General features: G+C 35.1%; 1 protein-coding gene across 1 annotated transcript in view; it reads left to right on the forward strand.

Moving 5' to 3' along the window:
• The window catches only part of ZNF804A (zinc finger protein 804A), a 319,443-nt gene that overhangs the window by 237,840 nt on the left and 63,865 nt on the right, over positions 1-17,738 (forward strand). The window contains exon 2 of the mRNA XM_063088595.1: positions 17,310-17,453. Within this exon, the coding sequence (XP_062944665.1) occupies positions 17,310-17,453 (144 nt within the window). The remainder of the gene's footprint in view (positions 1-17,309; positions 17,454-17,738) is intronic.

The following is a 17,738-nucleotide window of genomic DNA, read 5'->3' on the forward strand; positions in this document are numbered from 1 at the left end:
GCCCCTGGGTGGGCCCTGAGGTTCTGGTGGTATGCCTGGATGTGGGAGTGGGGTCTGGTCCCTGGCTTCAAGCCTCAGGTCCTCTAGTGGCCCTGAGGTGCTCGTGGTATGCCTGGGCTGGAACTAATTTTTTGTCCTTTGCTTACTTCTAACAGGGGGAACTTCCTCTGGGAACCAGTACTTGAACTGTGTTTTTGAGCTAAATTGCTGCTTTGCTGCCATTTCCTTAGGGAAGACTTTTTGTGCAGCTCAGGGTTTAATGGCTGACCTTATAAGTACTTGCAGCTCTCCAGAGATCCGGTGCACCTGGGTTGTGTAGAAACTTTGATCTAGGCCTGAGTTTTTTCACCAAACTGCACCCCATGCAATTCTGCATTCCCGACCAGTCTCCTCTGAGTTGTCCTGCGCTGATTGGGGGATGGATTAGCTGTCCTTGCTGTGTCCCAGTGTTCTCCTCATGGGCCCGTCTCCCCCATCGCCCATGCTCCAAACACTTTCCTGCGCTGGTCCCTTATGATGATTCACTGGCCTCTGAATAGCTCCCCTTTTTCAGCTTTTCTGGCTCCTCATTCCTTTGTGGGTCCATGGGAACCCTACTAGTGGTCTTGCTGTCCTGGGGGCCACCAAGTCTCTCTTCTCTCCTGCTGCATCCAAGCAACTCCACCCAAAGGGCACCGCTGCAGCTTCTACGGGCTCCTGCTCACTGCGCTCAGGAGCTGGAGCCTTAAAGCGGCCGCGGCCCGAAACACTCCACGCAGTTTTTTCTTTTTCTCATCATGGTTTCTCCTGCCTTCATGAACTCCGTAGTTCTCTCCTCCTCTTCCCCTGTGCTCCAGCAGTCCCAGCTTGGCTGTTGTTACATTTTTATAGTTGTAAATTGGTTGATTTGTGGGACAGAGTGACGCTGGGGACCGTGCCATCTTGACCGGAACTCCCTGTTCTCTCCTTCTGAAAGTTCAGCATATAATCCAGTGGATTCTAATCCAAATAAACAGTCCTTAGATTCTGAATCTCTCTGAATGTGCTCGTCTCTTCAGATTTTGAGGTGGTGTTTTATCTTGTGACCTCTGTTCTCTGATAATCCCAAGAAAAATAATTAATTTTCAGTTTTTATAGATTTTTCTTTTTGGTGGGACAGTAGCAATGACTCTTAAGCTCTGTACATGAGTTCAACTTTGGAAAACCTGATATACTTTTGCCTACTTGTCTTGAAATATGAGATCCCCCCAGCCTTGCTTACTCACAGGGAGACTGCAGAGTGATGTTAAATTTCAAACAACTGCTAAAATATACTCTCCTGCAGATTTTTCCAAAAGTGAAGGGAAAAGTCTTACTCAGTCATTCGGTGCCTTTTCAAGCTGTACTAATTACTGGTTTAAATTAAGCAGAGGGTCTCATGAATACAGTCATTCCTCATTTTTTTGTGCTTCATTTTATTGCACTTCACAGATACTAAGTTTTTAGAAATTAAAGGTTTGTTGCAACCCCGTATGAAGCAAGTCTATCGTTTTTCCAGCAGCATGTGCTCACTTTGTCGTCTGTGTCACATTTTGGGAATTCTTGCAATATTTCAAACTTTTTCATTATTATTATTATCTGTTATAGTGATCTGTGATCAGTGATCTATGATGTAACTGTTCAATTTATTTGGGGGAACCATGAACAGCACTCATATGAGACAGTGATCTTAATAGGTAAAAGCTGTGTGTGTTTTGTTGTTGTTGTTGTTGTTGTTTTGTCTTTTTCGTGACCGGCACTCAGCCAGTGAGAGGACCGGCCATTCCTATATAGGATCCGAACCCGCGGCGGGAGCGTCGCTGCACTCCCAGTGCCGCACTCTCCTGAGTGCGCCACGGGCTCGGCCCCTGTGTGTGTTTTTACAGCTCCACCACCCAGGCATTCTCCAATCTCTCTCCCTCTCCTCAGGCATCCCCATTCACTTAGACACAACAATATTGAAATTAGGGCAACTAATAATCCTACAATGACTTGTAGGCCTTCTAGTGAAAGGAAGTATTTCAAGTCTACTACTTTAAATCAAAAGCTAGAAATGATTAAGCTTAGTGAGGAAAGCGTGTCAAAAGCCAAAATAGGTTGAAAGTGAGGCCTCTTGTGCCAAACAGTTAGCCAAATTGTGAATGCAAAGGAAAAGTTCTTGAAGGAAATTAAAAGTGCTGTTCCAGTGAACATATGAATGATAAGAAAGCGAAACAGCTTTATTGCTGATATAGAGAAAGTTTAGTGGTCTGGATAGATGATAAAATTAGCCACAACACTCCCTGAAGCCGAAGGCCCTAACTCTCTTCAATTCTATGAAGGCGGAGAGAAGTGAGGAAGCTGCAGAAGAAAAGTTTGAAGCTAGAAGAGGTTAGGTCATGAGGAAAAGAGCCATTTCTATAACATAAAAGTGCAAGATGAAGAAGCAAGTGCTAATGTAGAAGCCATAGCAAGTTATCCAGAAGATCCAGTACAGTGGATTGAATGGCCCCAAAGTCATTGAAGCTTAATCCCCATTGCAACTGTTGAGGGTAGGAAATCTTATTATAGTAATTGAAAGGTGGGTCCTTGAAGAGGTGATTAGATCATCAGGACCATGACCTAGTGAATGTATTAATAATGGTGGTCATGGGCTTTAAAAGGAAAGCACCACCATTTGCTCCACCATTTTCCACATGACAAGTCACTCTAGTAACCGTCAACAAGGCCTTTACCAGATGTGTTCCCTGGACTTTAGACGTCCCAGTCTCCAAAACTATAAGCAACAAATTTTATTTTTTTAGATTACCCAGTTCCATGTATTTTGTTATAAACCACAGAAACAGACTAAAACAGCTAGTTAGGATAATTGATGAACTAAACAACAGATTTTCAATGTAAATGAAACAGCCTTATAATGGGAACAGATTCCATCTAAGAATTTCATAGCTATACAGGAGAAGTCAATGCCTGGCTTCAAAGTTTCAAAAGACAGGCTGGCTCTTTGGTGACTATAAGTTTAAGCCAATGCTTATATGCCATTCTGAAAATCCTAGGACCCTTACGAATTATGCTAAATCTATTTTGCCTGTGCTGTATAAATGGAATAACAAAGGTTGCATGACACAACATTTATCCTGCAACCCATGGGTTAAGGAGTAATTTTGACTTTCAAGTCTTATTATTTTAAAAATACATTTGTAATCCTGTAGCTGCCCTAGATAGTGACTCCTCTGATGGATCTTGGCAATGTAAATTGAAAACCTTCTGGAGAGGATTCATCATTCTAGATGCTATTAAGAACATTCATGATTTATAAGATGAGGTTAAAATAACAACATTAATGGCAGCTTGCAAGATGTTGATTCCAGCACTCATGGATGACTTTGAGGGGTTCAAGACCTCAGTGGAGGAGGTAACTGCAGATGTGGTGGAAATAACAAGAAAACTAGCATTGGAAGTGGAGCCTGAGGATGTGACTGAATTGCTGCAATCTCATGATAAAAACTTAATGAAGTAGGAGTTGCTTCCTACTGATGAACAAAGAAACTGATTTCTTGAGATTGAATCTATGCTTAATAAAGACGCTGTGAACATTGTTGAAATGACAGCAAAGGACTTAGAACATTACATTATCTTATTTGATAAAGCAGTAACAGGGTTTAAGAGGATTGACTCTAATTTTTAAAGTTCTACTGTAGGTAAAATACTAAAATACTACTTCTTGAAAGGAAGAGTTAAGTAATGTGACAAACCTTCTTTTTATCTTCTTGTAAGAAGTTGCTGTTGCCTCCCCAACTTTCAGCAACCATCACCCTGATCAGTCAACAGCTATCAACATCAAGGCACAAGTAAGAGATTACAACTTGCTAAAGACTCAGATGATCATTAGCATTTTTTAGAAATAAAGTATTTTTGGTTAAGGTATGCACATTGATGTTTTTATACATAATGCTATTTCAGACTTATTTGACTACAGTATAGTGCAAATATAACTTCTATATTCACTGAGAAAACAAAAAATTCATGTGACTTACTTTATTGTAATGATCTGGAACTGATCCCACAATATCTCCAAGGTATTCCTACACTGTCACAGGCTATGGCTTCCTGTAAGATCCAAGGATGAAAAATAAAACAGATGCCTCCAAAGAGGCATCATCTTGATGATGAGTATAGCTAAGTGAGATAGAAAAAGCTTGGGAATCTTTTATATCAACAGATTCTACGGTCAGAAACCATATTGTTTATTCAATAGTTGTTATCAGCTAAATAATTACCGAAAAGAAATAGTTAAAATCTTCTGACTATATCCTCTCACCTTGAAATTAATTCTGAAAGAAGTTATCACTTTTGAGAAATAACTGTATTTGCTCCAATTCTCAGAAATGTGAACATTAAGATATACTTTTTCCTTGCTGTTGGGTGGTACTTAATTTAGCTCACCAGAGATGTCCATAGAGAAATGATATTCAATACAAAGCCTTTTCAGTATTCAGTCTCTGCCTTTACCTTTGATGATGGTGTAGATGAGTTTGCATTTATGTGGGATCTTTACAAAAAAACCTTACATTTAAATGCACATTTTTTAGTACAATTCTGTTCAGTAAATCTGTTACTTTTGATAAAACTGTGACTTTCTGACTCAACCCTTAGTTGTCCCTCCTATATTCCTCAAAATCATCTTGTGATCCATTTTTCAGGCTTTGAGATAATAGAATCTGACCTTTCAGAGCAGAATGACATTTATGTTGAGACAATAGCCTTTATTCAGCCAGAAATAGTTGCCTTCTTGCCAAATAGAGAAAGGATTTAAACTAAATAAAGAGTAACATCAATACTACTGGGATATGTTTCTACTTAAAACCCTTCTGACACCAAATATGTGGGTTTTCCCCCTCACACTAATCAATCCTCCAACTTTCTGGATGCCAACTGGTGTTCTACATATTTAATTGAATTCTGACACTAACTACCCAGAGTTAATGTTAGACCCCACTGGTTAAGGGCTCAGTCTCACAAGACTACCCCCACCTCAGATACCAATACCAAGCCCGGGTCACCTGTACATTGAACCATCAGCTCTAAATCAGAGTTTTCCAAGACCCCCTTCAGAGTTTTGATAATTTGCTAGAACGGTTCACAGAACTCAGGAAACAGTTTATTTACAAGTACCAGTTTATGGAAAGGATATAACTCAGGAACAGCTAGATAGGAGAGATGCATAGGATGATATACAGGGAAGGATTGTGAAGGTTCCATGCCCTCCATGGGTGCACCACCTTCTCAGCATCTTGATGTGTTCACCTACCAAAAAGCTCTTTGAACTCCATAGTTTAGAAGTATTTATGGAGGTGTCATTATATAGGCATGAATGATTAAGTCATTTGCCATTGGTGATTGACTAAATCTCTGGCCCCTCTCCCCTCCACAGAGGTTGGGGAGTAGGGTTTGAAGTTCCAATTAACCATGCCTTGATCTTTCCAGTAACCAGCTCCCATTCTGAAGCTATCTACGGGCCCCTAAACACCAGTCCTCTCAATAGCATGAAAAATGACATTCATCAGTCTGGAGATTCCAAAGACTTTAGACGCTCTGTGTCAGAAACCAGGGAAAAAGACCAAATATACATTTCTTATTATATCACAGTATGACAAGCACATTTTCTACATACCTTCTTTTGTACTCTACCTGTCCCTTATTGTTCATATCACTTTGAGACTCCAGTGCTCAGTGTTTTTTATCACTGTTTTCTTCTTCAATAAACTTTCTCTTTTACAATAAAAGAAAAGAAAAAAAAGTGAAAGAAGGCAAAGAATAAAAAGTATTTCTTTTTTAGAAGAATGGTAAGCAAAATCATCATAGAACAACATTTTAGCAGAGACCTGCAAGAAGTGAACCAGAATTTCATGCAAACATTTGTTGTAAGAACGTTCTAGGAACAATAAATAACAAGTCCAATTGTCAAAGTGGACACTTTGAAAGTTTCAGAAACATTAAGAGAGTCATGGTAGCTGAAGCTAGGTGAGGTAGAGAGAAAGATAGTTGAGAATGATAGAGCTACAGCTAGGAACCAGGTAGCATAGAACCTGTAAGTCATTGTAAGAATATTCTAACAATGGTTTTAAACTGAGGAATGATATCATCTTAAATTATTCTATAAAATGTAGCTTGTCAGCAAGATATTCGTAGAAAACACTAAAAACTTTCAATCTTAGCCCACCTCTCCTTCAAAGTCAACCTAGGACAAAGGTTTCTGTGTAGGTTAATTTATCTGGGAAGTAATCCCATGAAGCAGAAATGAAATTTCACAAAAGGAGAGCAAGAAAGAAAGGAAAACTTAATACACTGTTATACTGTCTGCCACTGCTACAACTCACTGGTGCTCCATCTCACTGAGATCCTCTGAAAATCTTGGAAATGCGTCTTAGAAATATATATCTTGGAAATAACGAAAGAAATAATTTATACTTGAGTTCTCACCCTCACCAATGGTCAAGGGTAGACCCACACACTATTAACTCCTCAGAACTTCCAGGTTGTGCATTTGTTAGTACACAGCGGGGATTTCGCAAGCCATACTGTGAATTAGAGAAGCCCCTTGACAGGATGTGAAAAATGTCTCAATATAGGCTGGGGCAAAATGCAAAATGTAATTCATGAGGCTACTGGAAACTGTCTGAGAGCCAATCACCTGAGCAACGAGTGGAGAAAGAGATATGGCCCAGAAGATGTGCACTGATGCACAGGAAACATAAATTATGGATTTCCAAATGAAATTTTTGTCTGGATATTTTTCTAGTAGAGAACAATTTGTCATCTCTTCTTTGATTAATCATTTTATTACAATCAGAATTTAGCAGACTATTTTTTTTTTTTTGCTTTCTCTATTTAAAGAAACTGCAATAAGATTTATCCTTCATGTAAATCACAAAGATTCTTTTATTATTGATGGAGCAGTAGGAAAGATTGACAGAGAAAGTGAGAGAGAGGGAGAGAGAGAGAGATTGATTTTCCAAGATATTTGAAGTGTTAATGATGTACAAATGTTCTATTTCAACATTTAAAATAATTGTATATTAACAGTGCCCAGTCTATTTTATATTTGCCATTTTAGCTACTTTAAATATTTTTAGAAAAAATACTAGGATGTAATATGTGATGGCAGCTATTATTTAGCAATGGTAATTTGTATATGGTATAACTTGATAATAGCTTTAAAGGTGTTCCCCAAATGGCTGGGTAGCACAAACCCAAGCATGAGCACTTACTTTAATGATATTGTGTATTTAGTGCTGCTAGTTTCTGTGGTTTTTTTTTTTGCTTTTTATACATTTTTTTAAAATTTAATTTTTTAAATTAACGAATAAAAATTGTACATATTATATGTAGCATGTTGTTTTGAAATATGTATACATTGTGGGATGGCTAAATCTGGCTAATTAACATATACATTACCTCATATACCTTTCAATTTTTTGTGATGAGAACACTTAAAATCTACTCTCTTAGCAATTTTCAAGAATACGTTATATTGTTGTTAATTATGGTCATCATGTTGTACAATGGTTTTATTGAACTTATTCCTCCTAACTGAAATTTTGTATCCTTCGACCAACATCTCCCCACCCCCACCCTCACCCCCAGCCCCTGGAAACCACCATTCTCCACTCTGTTTCTGAGTTAAACTTTTTTAGATTCCACATATAAGTGAGATAATGTAGTATTTGTCTTCTGTGCCTGGATTATTTCACTTAACTTAATGACCTCCAGGTTAATCCATGTTATTACAAATGACAGGATTTCCTTTTTTTCAAGGACTGAATAGTATTCTACTATATATGTGTCTATATATATACAACATTTTCTTTATTCATTCATCCGTGGATAGACACTTAGGTTGATTCCATATCTCAGCTATTGTGAATAAAGCTTCAATGAACATTGGGGAGCAGATATCTCTTTGAAATACTGATTTCATTTCCTTTGGATGTATACCCAGTTGTGTGATCGCTGAATCACATGGTGGTTCTATTTTTAAATTTTGATAAATCTTCATTTTGTTTTCCATAAATTAGACTGTACTAATTTACATTCTCACCAACAGTGTACAACGGCTTCCTTTTCACAACATCCTTGCTAACATTTGTTCTCATTTATATTTTTTGATAATAGCCATTTTAATAGGTCTGACATGATATGTCAATGTGGTTTTAATTTGCATTTGCCTGATGATTAGTGATGTTGAGCATTTTTTTCCATGTACCTGTGGGCCATTTTTGTGTCTTCCTTTGGAAAATGTCTGTTCAGATCCTTTGCCTATTTTTAAGTTAGGTTAATTTTTGTCTTACTATTGAGTTGTTTGAATTCTTTATATATTTTGGATATTAACCACTTATCAATCTCTTTACTCTATTGATTATATTTCTTGGCAGTGCAGAAACTTTCTACTTTGATATAATCCCATTTGACTTTTTTTTTTTTTTTTTTTTTTTTTTGCTTTTGTTGACTGTGTTTGGGGATCATATCCAAAAAAATCATTGCCTAGATCAATACCATGGAGTTTTCCACCTATTTTTTCTTCTAGCATTTTTACAATTTCAGTTTAAGTCTTTAATCCATGTTGAGTAGATATTTGTATCTGGTGTCAGATAAGAGTCTAATTTTATTCTTGTGCATGTAGATATCAAGTTTTCCCAACCCCATTTATTAAAGAGACTGTACATTCCTCATTGTGTGTTACTGGCACCTTTGTCAAAAATTAATTGACCACAAATGTGTGGATTTATTTCTGGGCCTCTATTCTCTTCCATTCGTCAATGTGTCTGTTTTTATGTCAGTACCATGCTGTTTTCATTACTGTAGCATTGTAGTACATTTTGAAGTCAAGTTGTGTGATGCTTCCAACTTTGTTATTTTTGCTAAAGAATGCTTTAGCTACTTGGTGTCCTTTGAGGTTCTATATGAACTTTAGGATTGCTTTTTCCATTTCTGAGAAAAATGAAATTTAGATAGGTATTACACTTTGGGTAGTATGGAAATTTTAACAATATTAATTTTTTCAATCCATGAACATGAGCTATCTTTCCATTTATTTGTGTTTCCTAAATTTATTTTATCAAAGTTTTATAGTTTTTTTCCTGTGCAGATTTTCCACATACTTGGTTAAATTTATTCCTGAATATTTTATTTTATTTTTTGTAGTTATCATGAATGGAACTGTTTTCTTGATTTCTTTTTCAGTTAATTAATTGTTAGTATATAGAAACACTACTGATTTTTGTATATTGATTTTATATCCTGCACCTTTACTGAATATGTTTATTACTTCTGTCATTTTTACTGTAGAATATTTAGGGTTTTCTATATATAAGATGATGTTGTCTACAAATAGGGACAATTTAACTTCTTTTCCAACTTGGATGCTTCTATTTTTTTCTCTTGCCTAATTACCTTGGCTAGAACTTACAGTACTATGTTGAGAAAAAGTTGCAGGAGTGGGCATCCTTGCCTTATTCCTAATCTGAGAAAAAGCTTTCAACTTTTTAATATTGAATATGATGTTCACTGTAAATTTGTCATATATGGCCTTTATTGTGTTGAGATACATTTCTTCTATACCTAATTCATTGAGATTCTATCATGAAAGCATGTTGAATTTGAGGAAATGCTTTTTCTTTGTCTATAGAAATGATCATATGGTTTTTGTCCTTTACTCTGTTAATATGGTGTACCATGGTTATAAATTTGCATATATTTAAACATCCCTGCATCTCTCGGATAAATCCCACTTGATCATTGTAAACAATACCTTTAATATGCTATTGAATTTAGTTTGTTAGTATTTTGTTGATGGTTTTAGCATTTATATTCATCAGGGATATTTTCCTGTAATTTTCTTTCCCTGTGGTGTCCTTTTTGATGTCAAGGTTGCTGGCCTTCTAAAATGAATTTGGTAATATTTCCTCTTCTTTAACATTTTGGAAGAGTTTGAGAAGGATTGGTATTAGTTCTTTAAATGTTTGGTAGAATCTAGCAGTAAAGTAATCAGGTACTGGGGTTTTCTTCAATAGGAAACTTTCAGTTATTGATTCAATCTCCTTATTATTGGTCATTTCAGATTTTCTATTACTTTATAATTCAGTCTTAATAGGTTGTACCTGTCTAGGTATTTATCCATTTCTTTTATATTATACAATTTGTTGGCATATAATTAATTGTCCATAATCTCTTATGATCCTTTGTTTCTCTATATTATAAATGTAGTGTCTCATTTCATATTTGATTTTATTTATTTGTGTCTTCTCCTTTTTTTTCTTAGTATAGCTAAGATTTATTGATTTTATTTATCTTTTCTAAAAACCAACTAAGGTTCATTGATCTTTTCTATTGTTTTCTAGTCTTTATTTCATTTATTTCTGCTCTGATTATTATTATTATCTTCTTTCTACCAACTTTGGGCTTAGTTTTTCTTTCTAGTTTTTTTGAAGTGTAACATTAAATTGTTATTTTGAGATCTTTCTTCTTTATTGAGGTGGGAGTTTATCATTATAAACTTTCCTCTTAGAACTGTTCTTGCTATATCCCATGGGTTTTGGTTTGTTATACTTCCTTTTCCATTTGTTCAAATTTTTTAAAAATTTCCTTTCAATTTCTTCATTGAAATATTTGTTGTTTGGGAGCATGTTGTTTAATTTTCATGGATTTTTGAATTTTATGAAATTGATCTTACATTGATTTCTAGTTTTATACCATTATGATAGAATATTATTTCAATTTTCTTAAAATTTTTAAGACTTTTTTTTTGTCTCACATATAATCTATTCTGGAGACTGCCCAGGTATGCTTGAGAAGAATGTGTATTCTGCTGCCACTGGATGTAATGTTCTGTATAATTCTGTTATTTCTATTTGGCCTAAAGTGTAATTTAAGTCCTGTGTGTTTCCTTGTGGATTCTGTCTGGATGATCTGTTCATTCCTGAAAGTGGAACACTGAAGTCACCTATTGTTATTTTACTGCAGTCTATCTTTCTTCTCAGATACATTAATATTAGCTTTCCATATTTAGATATGCCAATGTTGGGAACATATTTATTTACAGTCATTATATCCTCTTGATGAGTTGACCCCTTAGTCATTATATAATGACTTTAATTTTACAATTTTTAACTTAACATTTATTTTATGTGACATAAATTTAACCTTTTGATTGAAGAATTTAGTCACTTACATTCAAGGTACTTATGATAGGTAAGGACTTGCTACTGCCATTTTGTTAATTGTTTTTTGGTTGTTTTGTAGATCTCTTGTTCCTTTCTTATTTTCTTGCTGTCTTCCTATGTGTTTAAGTGGTTTTCTCTAGTAGTAAGTTTTGATTCCTAAATTTATCTTTTGTATATCTACTATAGGATATTGTTTTGTAGTAACCATGAGAATCAGAAAAAATGTCATATAGTTATAACAACCTATTTTAAAATAATAACATCTTGATATAGATTTAGTTGATCAACACTTTTACTTCACCTCCTCCTGCATTTTAAATTTTCAATGTTATAATTTACATCTTTTTATATTGTGTAGTTTTTAACAAATTATTGCTGTTAATATTATTTTAATAGTTTAGTCTTTTAACATTCATTCTAAAGAAATGTGATTTATAAACCAACACTGAAGCATTAAAGTATTCTGAAATTGTTCTTACTTTTACCATACTTACTTTTACCAGTGAGCTTTTTATACCTTAAGATATTTTTGTGCTACTTGTTAGCATCATTTTTTTTTTCACCTTGAATAACTCCCTTTAGCATTTCTTGTAAGCCAGAGCTGATGGTAATGAACTCCTCCAGCTTTTTAAAAGACTTCTGGGAAAGTCCTTATTTCTCTTTTATTTTGGAAAGAATGCTTTGCTGAGTACACCATTCTTGGTTTGTAGGGGTTTTTGTTTTTGTTGTTGTTTCCTTCTGCACTATGAGTAATTTAATCCACTCTCCCCTGGCCTGTAATGTCTCTGCTGAGAAATCTGTTGCTAATCTTAGTGTAACTCCCTTATATGTTACTTGTTTTTTTCCTCTTGCTGCTTTCAGAATCCTCTTTTTGCCTTTGATTTTTGATAGTTTGATTATAATATGTCTTAATGTAGTCCTATGTAGATTGATTCTGATTGGAGACCTTTGACCTTCCTATAGCTAGGTATCTAAAGACCAAAAATCTCCAATCAGGTTCAGTCTTTCCTCAGACTGGAAATTTTTGTGCTTTTCTTTCTATATATATGTTTTCTACCCCTTTGTCTTTCTCTTCTCCTTCACAAAATGCTATGGCTTGAATATTTGTACTTTGAAGATTTGTACTTTTGAAGACTCTGCCAGAAAGGCCTGAAGTCTGGGGCTGCAGGTTCCTGCCTGGCACTAGGGTAGATTTGGGGGCTTAGTCCACAGGTACTGTCCTGGAACCTGGTGCCACTGTGGCTTACCTGGTGATTTGTGGGCCTGGAGCCTGTTATCTTCAGGGCCAGGCAGAAGGCTGCATCTTCAGGTGCTGGCCTGATGACTAAGGCTGCCAGAGTCTGCCTGATGCTGGGGCAGGTCTAAAGCTTGCAGCCACAGTGGCCAACCCTGTGCTGGGGGCATTCAGGAGCCTGGGGCTACTGGGGTAGGCCTGGCAGTAGGGGTTGTATGAAGCCTAGGACCACTGCTCAGCAGCAGGATGGACTAGACATCCAGTCTGCTGTGTGGGCTTGGAGCTTTTGGTTGCAAGACCTGGCCTGGCATTGGGACTGGCTCAGAAGCTCAGTCTACAGGAGTCTGGGGCCTTGGGATCCTACTTAGAGCTGCATTTTACTGGTGTGGTGCTGGTGTTGGGGCCCAAGGCAAAGTCTGGTCCTCATGTTCTCCTTCCCCTAATATTTTTCTCCATGCTATACTGCTTGGGTTTGGTGGAGGGGTAATGTGAGTAATGTAAAAATAACTTCTCTATATTGTTCAGTGTGTTTTTTCTTATTTCTCTGCTACACCCAGGTACTGTAATCTCTCATCTGGTTTCCTTAGCTTTTCTGAAGGTATTTTCTCGTGTGAAAATTTGTTTGAATTGATGTTTCTGTGGGGAATGAGCACTGGAGAGTCATTGTTGACATCATTCCTCTTTCCTTCCATATGCATTTTGAAACAAAAATGGAAGTGACAAAATTATTTATTTATTGTTATTTTCTGAGTGTCTGCTACTTCTGTGCTCTATTAAAAGCTCTAGAGATCAATTGTTAAATAAAACAGGTACAAATCCCTGCTCTCATGGAGCTCACATTTGTCAGGGAAGGTTACTTGAATACACTCATTTATGATACCTTTTAAGAGAGTCTGAATATCATTTGACACCATATGTTATGATAAAGCCACCATGAGATGATCACTTTGAGGAAAAAAAGTTTTCTTCTTAAAGATGCTACTTTGGTGCTATTCATGTTTTTTTGTTGTTGCTGTTGTTGTTTTGTTTTGTTTTGTTTTTGTGACCAGTAAGGGGATTGTAACCTTTGGCTTGGTGTCAGCCGCACCGCGCTTGGCCAGTGAGCGCACCGGCCATCCCTATATAGGATCTGAACCTGTGGCCTCGGCACTCAGTGCTGCTGCACTCCCAGCACCACACTTTCCTGAGTGAGCCACGGGGTCGGCCCCTATTCATGTTTTTAATGTAGGATGGATGGTCTGGGGTACTTCTCTATTTCAATTTGCTGATGTAAAAACTGTATTGCCCAATAGCTGGGGTTGCAACTTAAAAGATTCTTGACTTTATAACTTTTGATGTATACGCATACTGCTTTTCTGAAAATAAGGATGTAACCTTTACTATATTTAAATATATGTGTAAAACGTGGTGGGATTCCTGAAAAAGCTTGCTCCTTTCTTCTTCATTTTCTGCCATCACGCTCAAATGGAACCCCGTAGAAGCTGTGCTCCTAGTTGAACATAGAGTGGCTTTTCCTGACAGAGGGGAATGTTGTTTGGGGGTTGAGTTTTTATGAGCAGCTGTGCTCTTGTTTCTTATTATTCAAATGTATGTCTTACCTTCTGCAGTGGGATGGCTCTGTTGGATAAGTGTCACTGTGCTTGGTAATATCAGTCAATGCTAGTTTCAATATCATCCACAATGAAGGAGGGGAAGGATCATGGGTCAAGTCAGCCTAATTAGGGCTGAATTTGTCTACACATGCTCTAAACAATGTATAATCAATGGCTATATGCATGACTTTTTTCCTTTATTACACACTTAAGTAACTAAGTCCTTCTATTCTGCTAATGTTTCCTGGAATACAGCCCTGATGCCTTGCTGCAGTTCATGTCAAGTTGAACGTCTGGCCCAAAATTGTTTCTTACCACGCTAACTCTTGCAACTGTAACTTCAGCCATGCTATGTTTCTTTTAATATCTTAGAGAAAAGATAGATAGAACAAGAAAACACACAAATGTGTCAAAATGTTAACAATGATTTTATTTAAGTGAAGGTCATATAAGAGTTTATTATCATATTTTTTAACTTTTCTGTACTTCTTGACTTTTTTTGAAATGTGAATTATAATTTTTTTTTTTTCCTGAAAGATAAATTGTAATGAGAAATAAAACAAAGACATAGGGGACCTATAGAATAAAAGAGACTAAGAAAGATACCGGATATATGGGTCTTATTTGAATCCTGTTTTAAACAATCTGTTTTAAAATATTAGACAATTGGAGCTATTTGAATACATTAACTGCATATTTGATGACAGTAAGGAATGATTGTGTTTTCCTTTCGTGTTTTTGTTTGTTTGATAGTGATTTTGCGATTATGATTGTTTAAAAGTCCTTGTAATTTAGAGATACATATTCAAGGATTTACATATAAAATAATGCAAACTTGGGAATTTCCTTAAAGATTATCTGAGACAGTAAGAAAGGTGTGAGATGGGATAGGATAAGATGAAACACAATTAACCCTGAATTGATAATTGTTGAAGCTAAGTAGTGGATATGTCGGGATTATTATACTTTTCTCTCTCTCTCTCTCTCGCTCTCTCTCTCTCTTTCTCTCTCTTTTAAGTTTAAAAATAACTAAATGCTGTGGACCAGATTATTTGGGTTCAAATGTGGGCTGCACATTTGCTTTTACCTCCAATAGCTAGTTATTTAACTTTTCTGTGCTTCAGTATTCTCACCTATAAAGTGAGGAATTGTGTAGAATACACATCTCTATCATTTTAATCAGGATTAAATGAGTGAAAACATCCAAATTCTTCATTAAGTGTCTGACTTTAAACAAGCACTGAATAAATGTTAGCTATTATTATTTTTAAATTACTGTTTTTCTCTTGAAATCTAGGATGAGGCAAATATTTTTGAAGAATGCAATTTACCTAAGAATCTGCTTGTTCCACTCAAAATTTTCCCACTTTTGTAGACAGAATAAGCAGAAAACAACTATTGCTTTTCTGGAGGAATCCCAATCTTAGGAAGAAAAACTTATACCATAATAAGAAATAATCAAATATTTAGAGAGAAGAATTAGTTTTCTTGTAATTATAATTAATGGGGAGAATAAAATAGTTTACTGAGAAATTTCTGCTAGTTCAAGATTTTTCTGGGAGCTAATTCAGCTTTACACCAAAAACTATTGCCATTTATAAAATAAATTCTACATTAATTGGAATGTTATCTCTGCCTCACATATTTGAACCATGAAATCATATTACTTAATGTAATTGTTTAATTTAAATTGTCTAATCCACAAAGTATTATTTTGTTTTTAGTAAAAATTCAGTAAGGAGTTTAGATCTATAAGTCTCATTTTTATCTTTTTAAACTAACCCTTTTTTAACATATTGGAGACAATCAAATAAAATAATCAGGAATATTTCACAAATCTGCTGAAAAATAGTAAATTTACTATTGAAACTGATGGAATCATAATAAACAATTTAAATTATTTTACAGTTTATCACTTCTTGCTGTACAGTGGATAAAACTAATAAAACATAGAAATGGATTACTGTCTTTAAAGTGAGATAGTGGGCTATGTGTTTATATATTAAGGCAAATGTATTTATTGATTACTACAAGGCATTTACCCCAAACCATTGTGAACTTTGTTATACGTAATATGTGTGTAAATATATAGTACGATAAATAGGAAATTATTAATTATTCATTAAATTATCGGTAAACCACTTTTAAATTTTGTGGAAGCAATTTAAACATTCAAACTGAGTCCTTTTTTGCCTATATGTTCAGAAAGGACAATTGTCATTGTTGTAAAGAGGACATAATTTGTTCTCCAAATCCCAGTACCTAAAACAGTGAGTGTCTTATAGTAACATAATAAGGTGCCTAAATATGTAGTTATTTTGCATTTTAAAAGAGTTGAGCATAAGAGAATCTGTAAGTTAGAAACATAAAATATTTTGTGGTTAGGATTGAAGTTTATGTCTTCTTCATGTAAACACTTCAGTGAAAGAGTCATACAATGTTTTCACGTGTAAAATTTATTCGTCTGGCAACATTAACATTTAAGGGGGCACAAAATAGCAAGCACATTTATATTTAAGATCAGAAAGCCATAGTCAAACATTTTACTATTTTATGCTTCAACAAAAGTTAATAATGGCTGAGTACATTTTTCATCTTTTCAGAGATTTGGTTGTATAGCTGCCTTTATTTACAATGCACACAATAAGACCAATCTGCTTATACAGTTTAATCCTTTCCAGTTTAGGTAAATAACTTAAATAAATTGCAGAAAAGTGTCTTATTTTCCAAAGACTAGAGGATATTTTAAAGTTCAACCTAAACAGATATGGGTCAAGATGAAAACGTCAGTCAAATGAAATCTAATTGCGATGAATAATAAGTTACTATAAAGATATTTAAGGAAACAAACAAAATATCTAACTTAGAACTCTTCAAACAAGACATTTTAGATGTTTAAAACAGAAGTTATATGTTAACCCAACCATTGCCAGAAATCCACAGCTGAATACAACATAACTATATGATTTTCTTTTTTTTTAATGCTAACATAGCATAGGAACTTGCTCCTCAGTCAAGGGCTTCTATTTCCTTCTATGGTTTGCTTTTCTTCTCCATATTTATGCCATTATGTACACTATTTATTTTGGTTTATTCTGTTAATCTTTTATTTTTCTTAACTCATAATTTCTACTAATTTAGTTTGTTGGTGTTTGTTTCACTTTCCTCTTTGTCCATTATATTCTGTTTCTAACTCTTATTATTATATCAAAGTTGACAATTGTCAGAACAATGTAAACTCAGGGGAGAGTTAATTGCATCCTTCCTTGAAATTTTATTTTTCAGGACTATTCTGAGAAGGAGAATACTATTGCCAAAGCTCTGGAAGATCTGAAGGCCAACTTTTACTGTGAACTCTGTGACAAGCAGTATTATAAGCATCAGGAGTTTGACAATCACATTAATTCATATGACCACGCTCACAAGCAGGTAAGAAAGAGATGTCCAAAAAATCTGGCATTTGTGAATATTCGTAATATATTGAATTCTGTAGACTGTAAGAATATGATTTTTTTATTTAATTAATTTTTGATATACAATTTTTATATGTTATTCTGTGATGATGATTTGATGACTTAAAGCAAAATTCTTTTTCTTTTTGAAAAAAGCACTGAAATCAAAGTCTGAAATAAATGACCAACACAAAGAAATACTAATAAATTGCCTTTTCGTGAGTGATAACATTTTGAAAACAGTATTTCACAGGTGATAATT

The sequence above is a fragment of the Cynocephalus volans genome, chromosome 1, assembly GCF_027409185.1.
Source record: "Cynocephalus volans isolate mCynVol1 chromosome 1, mCynVol1.pri, whole genome shotgun sequence".
NCBI lineage: Eukaryota > Metazoa > Chordata > Mammalia > Dermoptera > Cynocephalidae > Cynocephalus > Cynocephalus volans.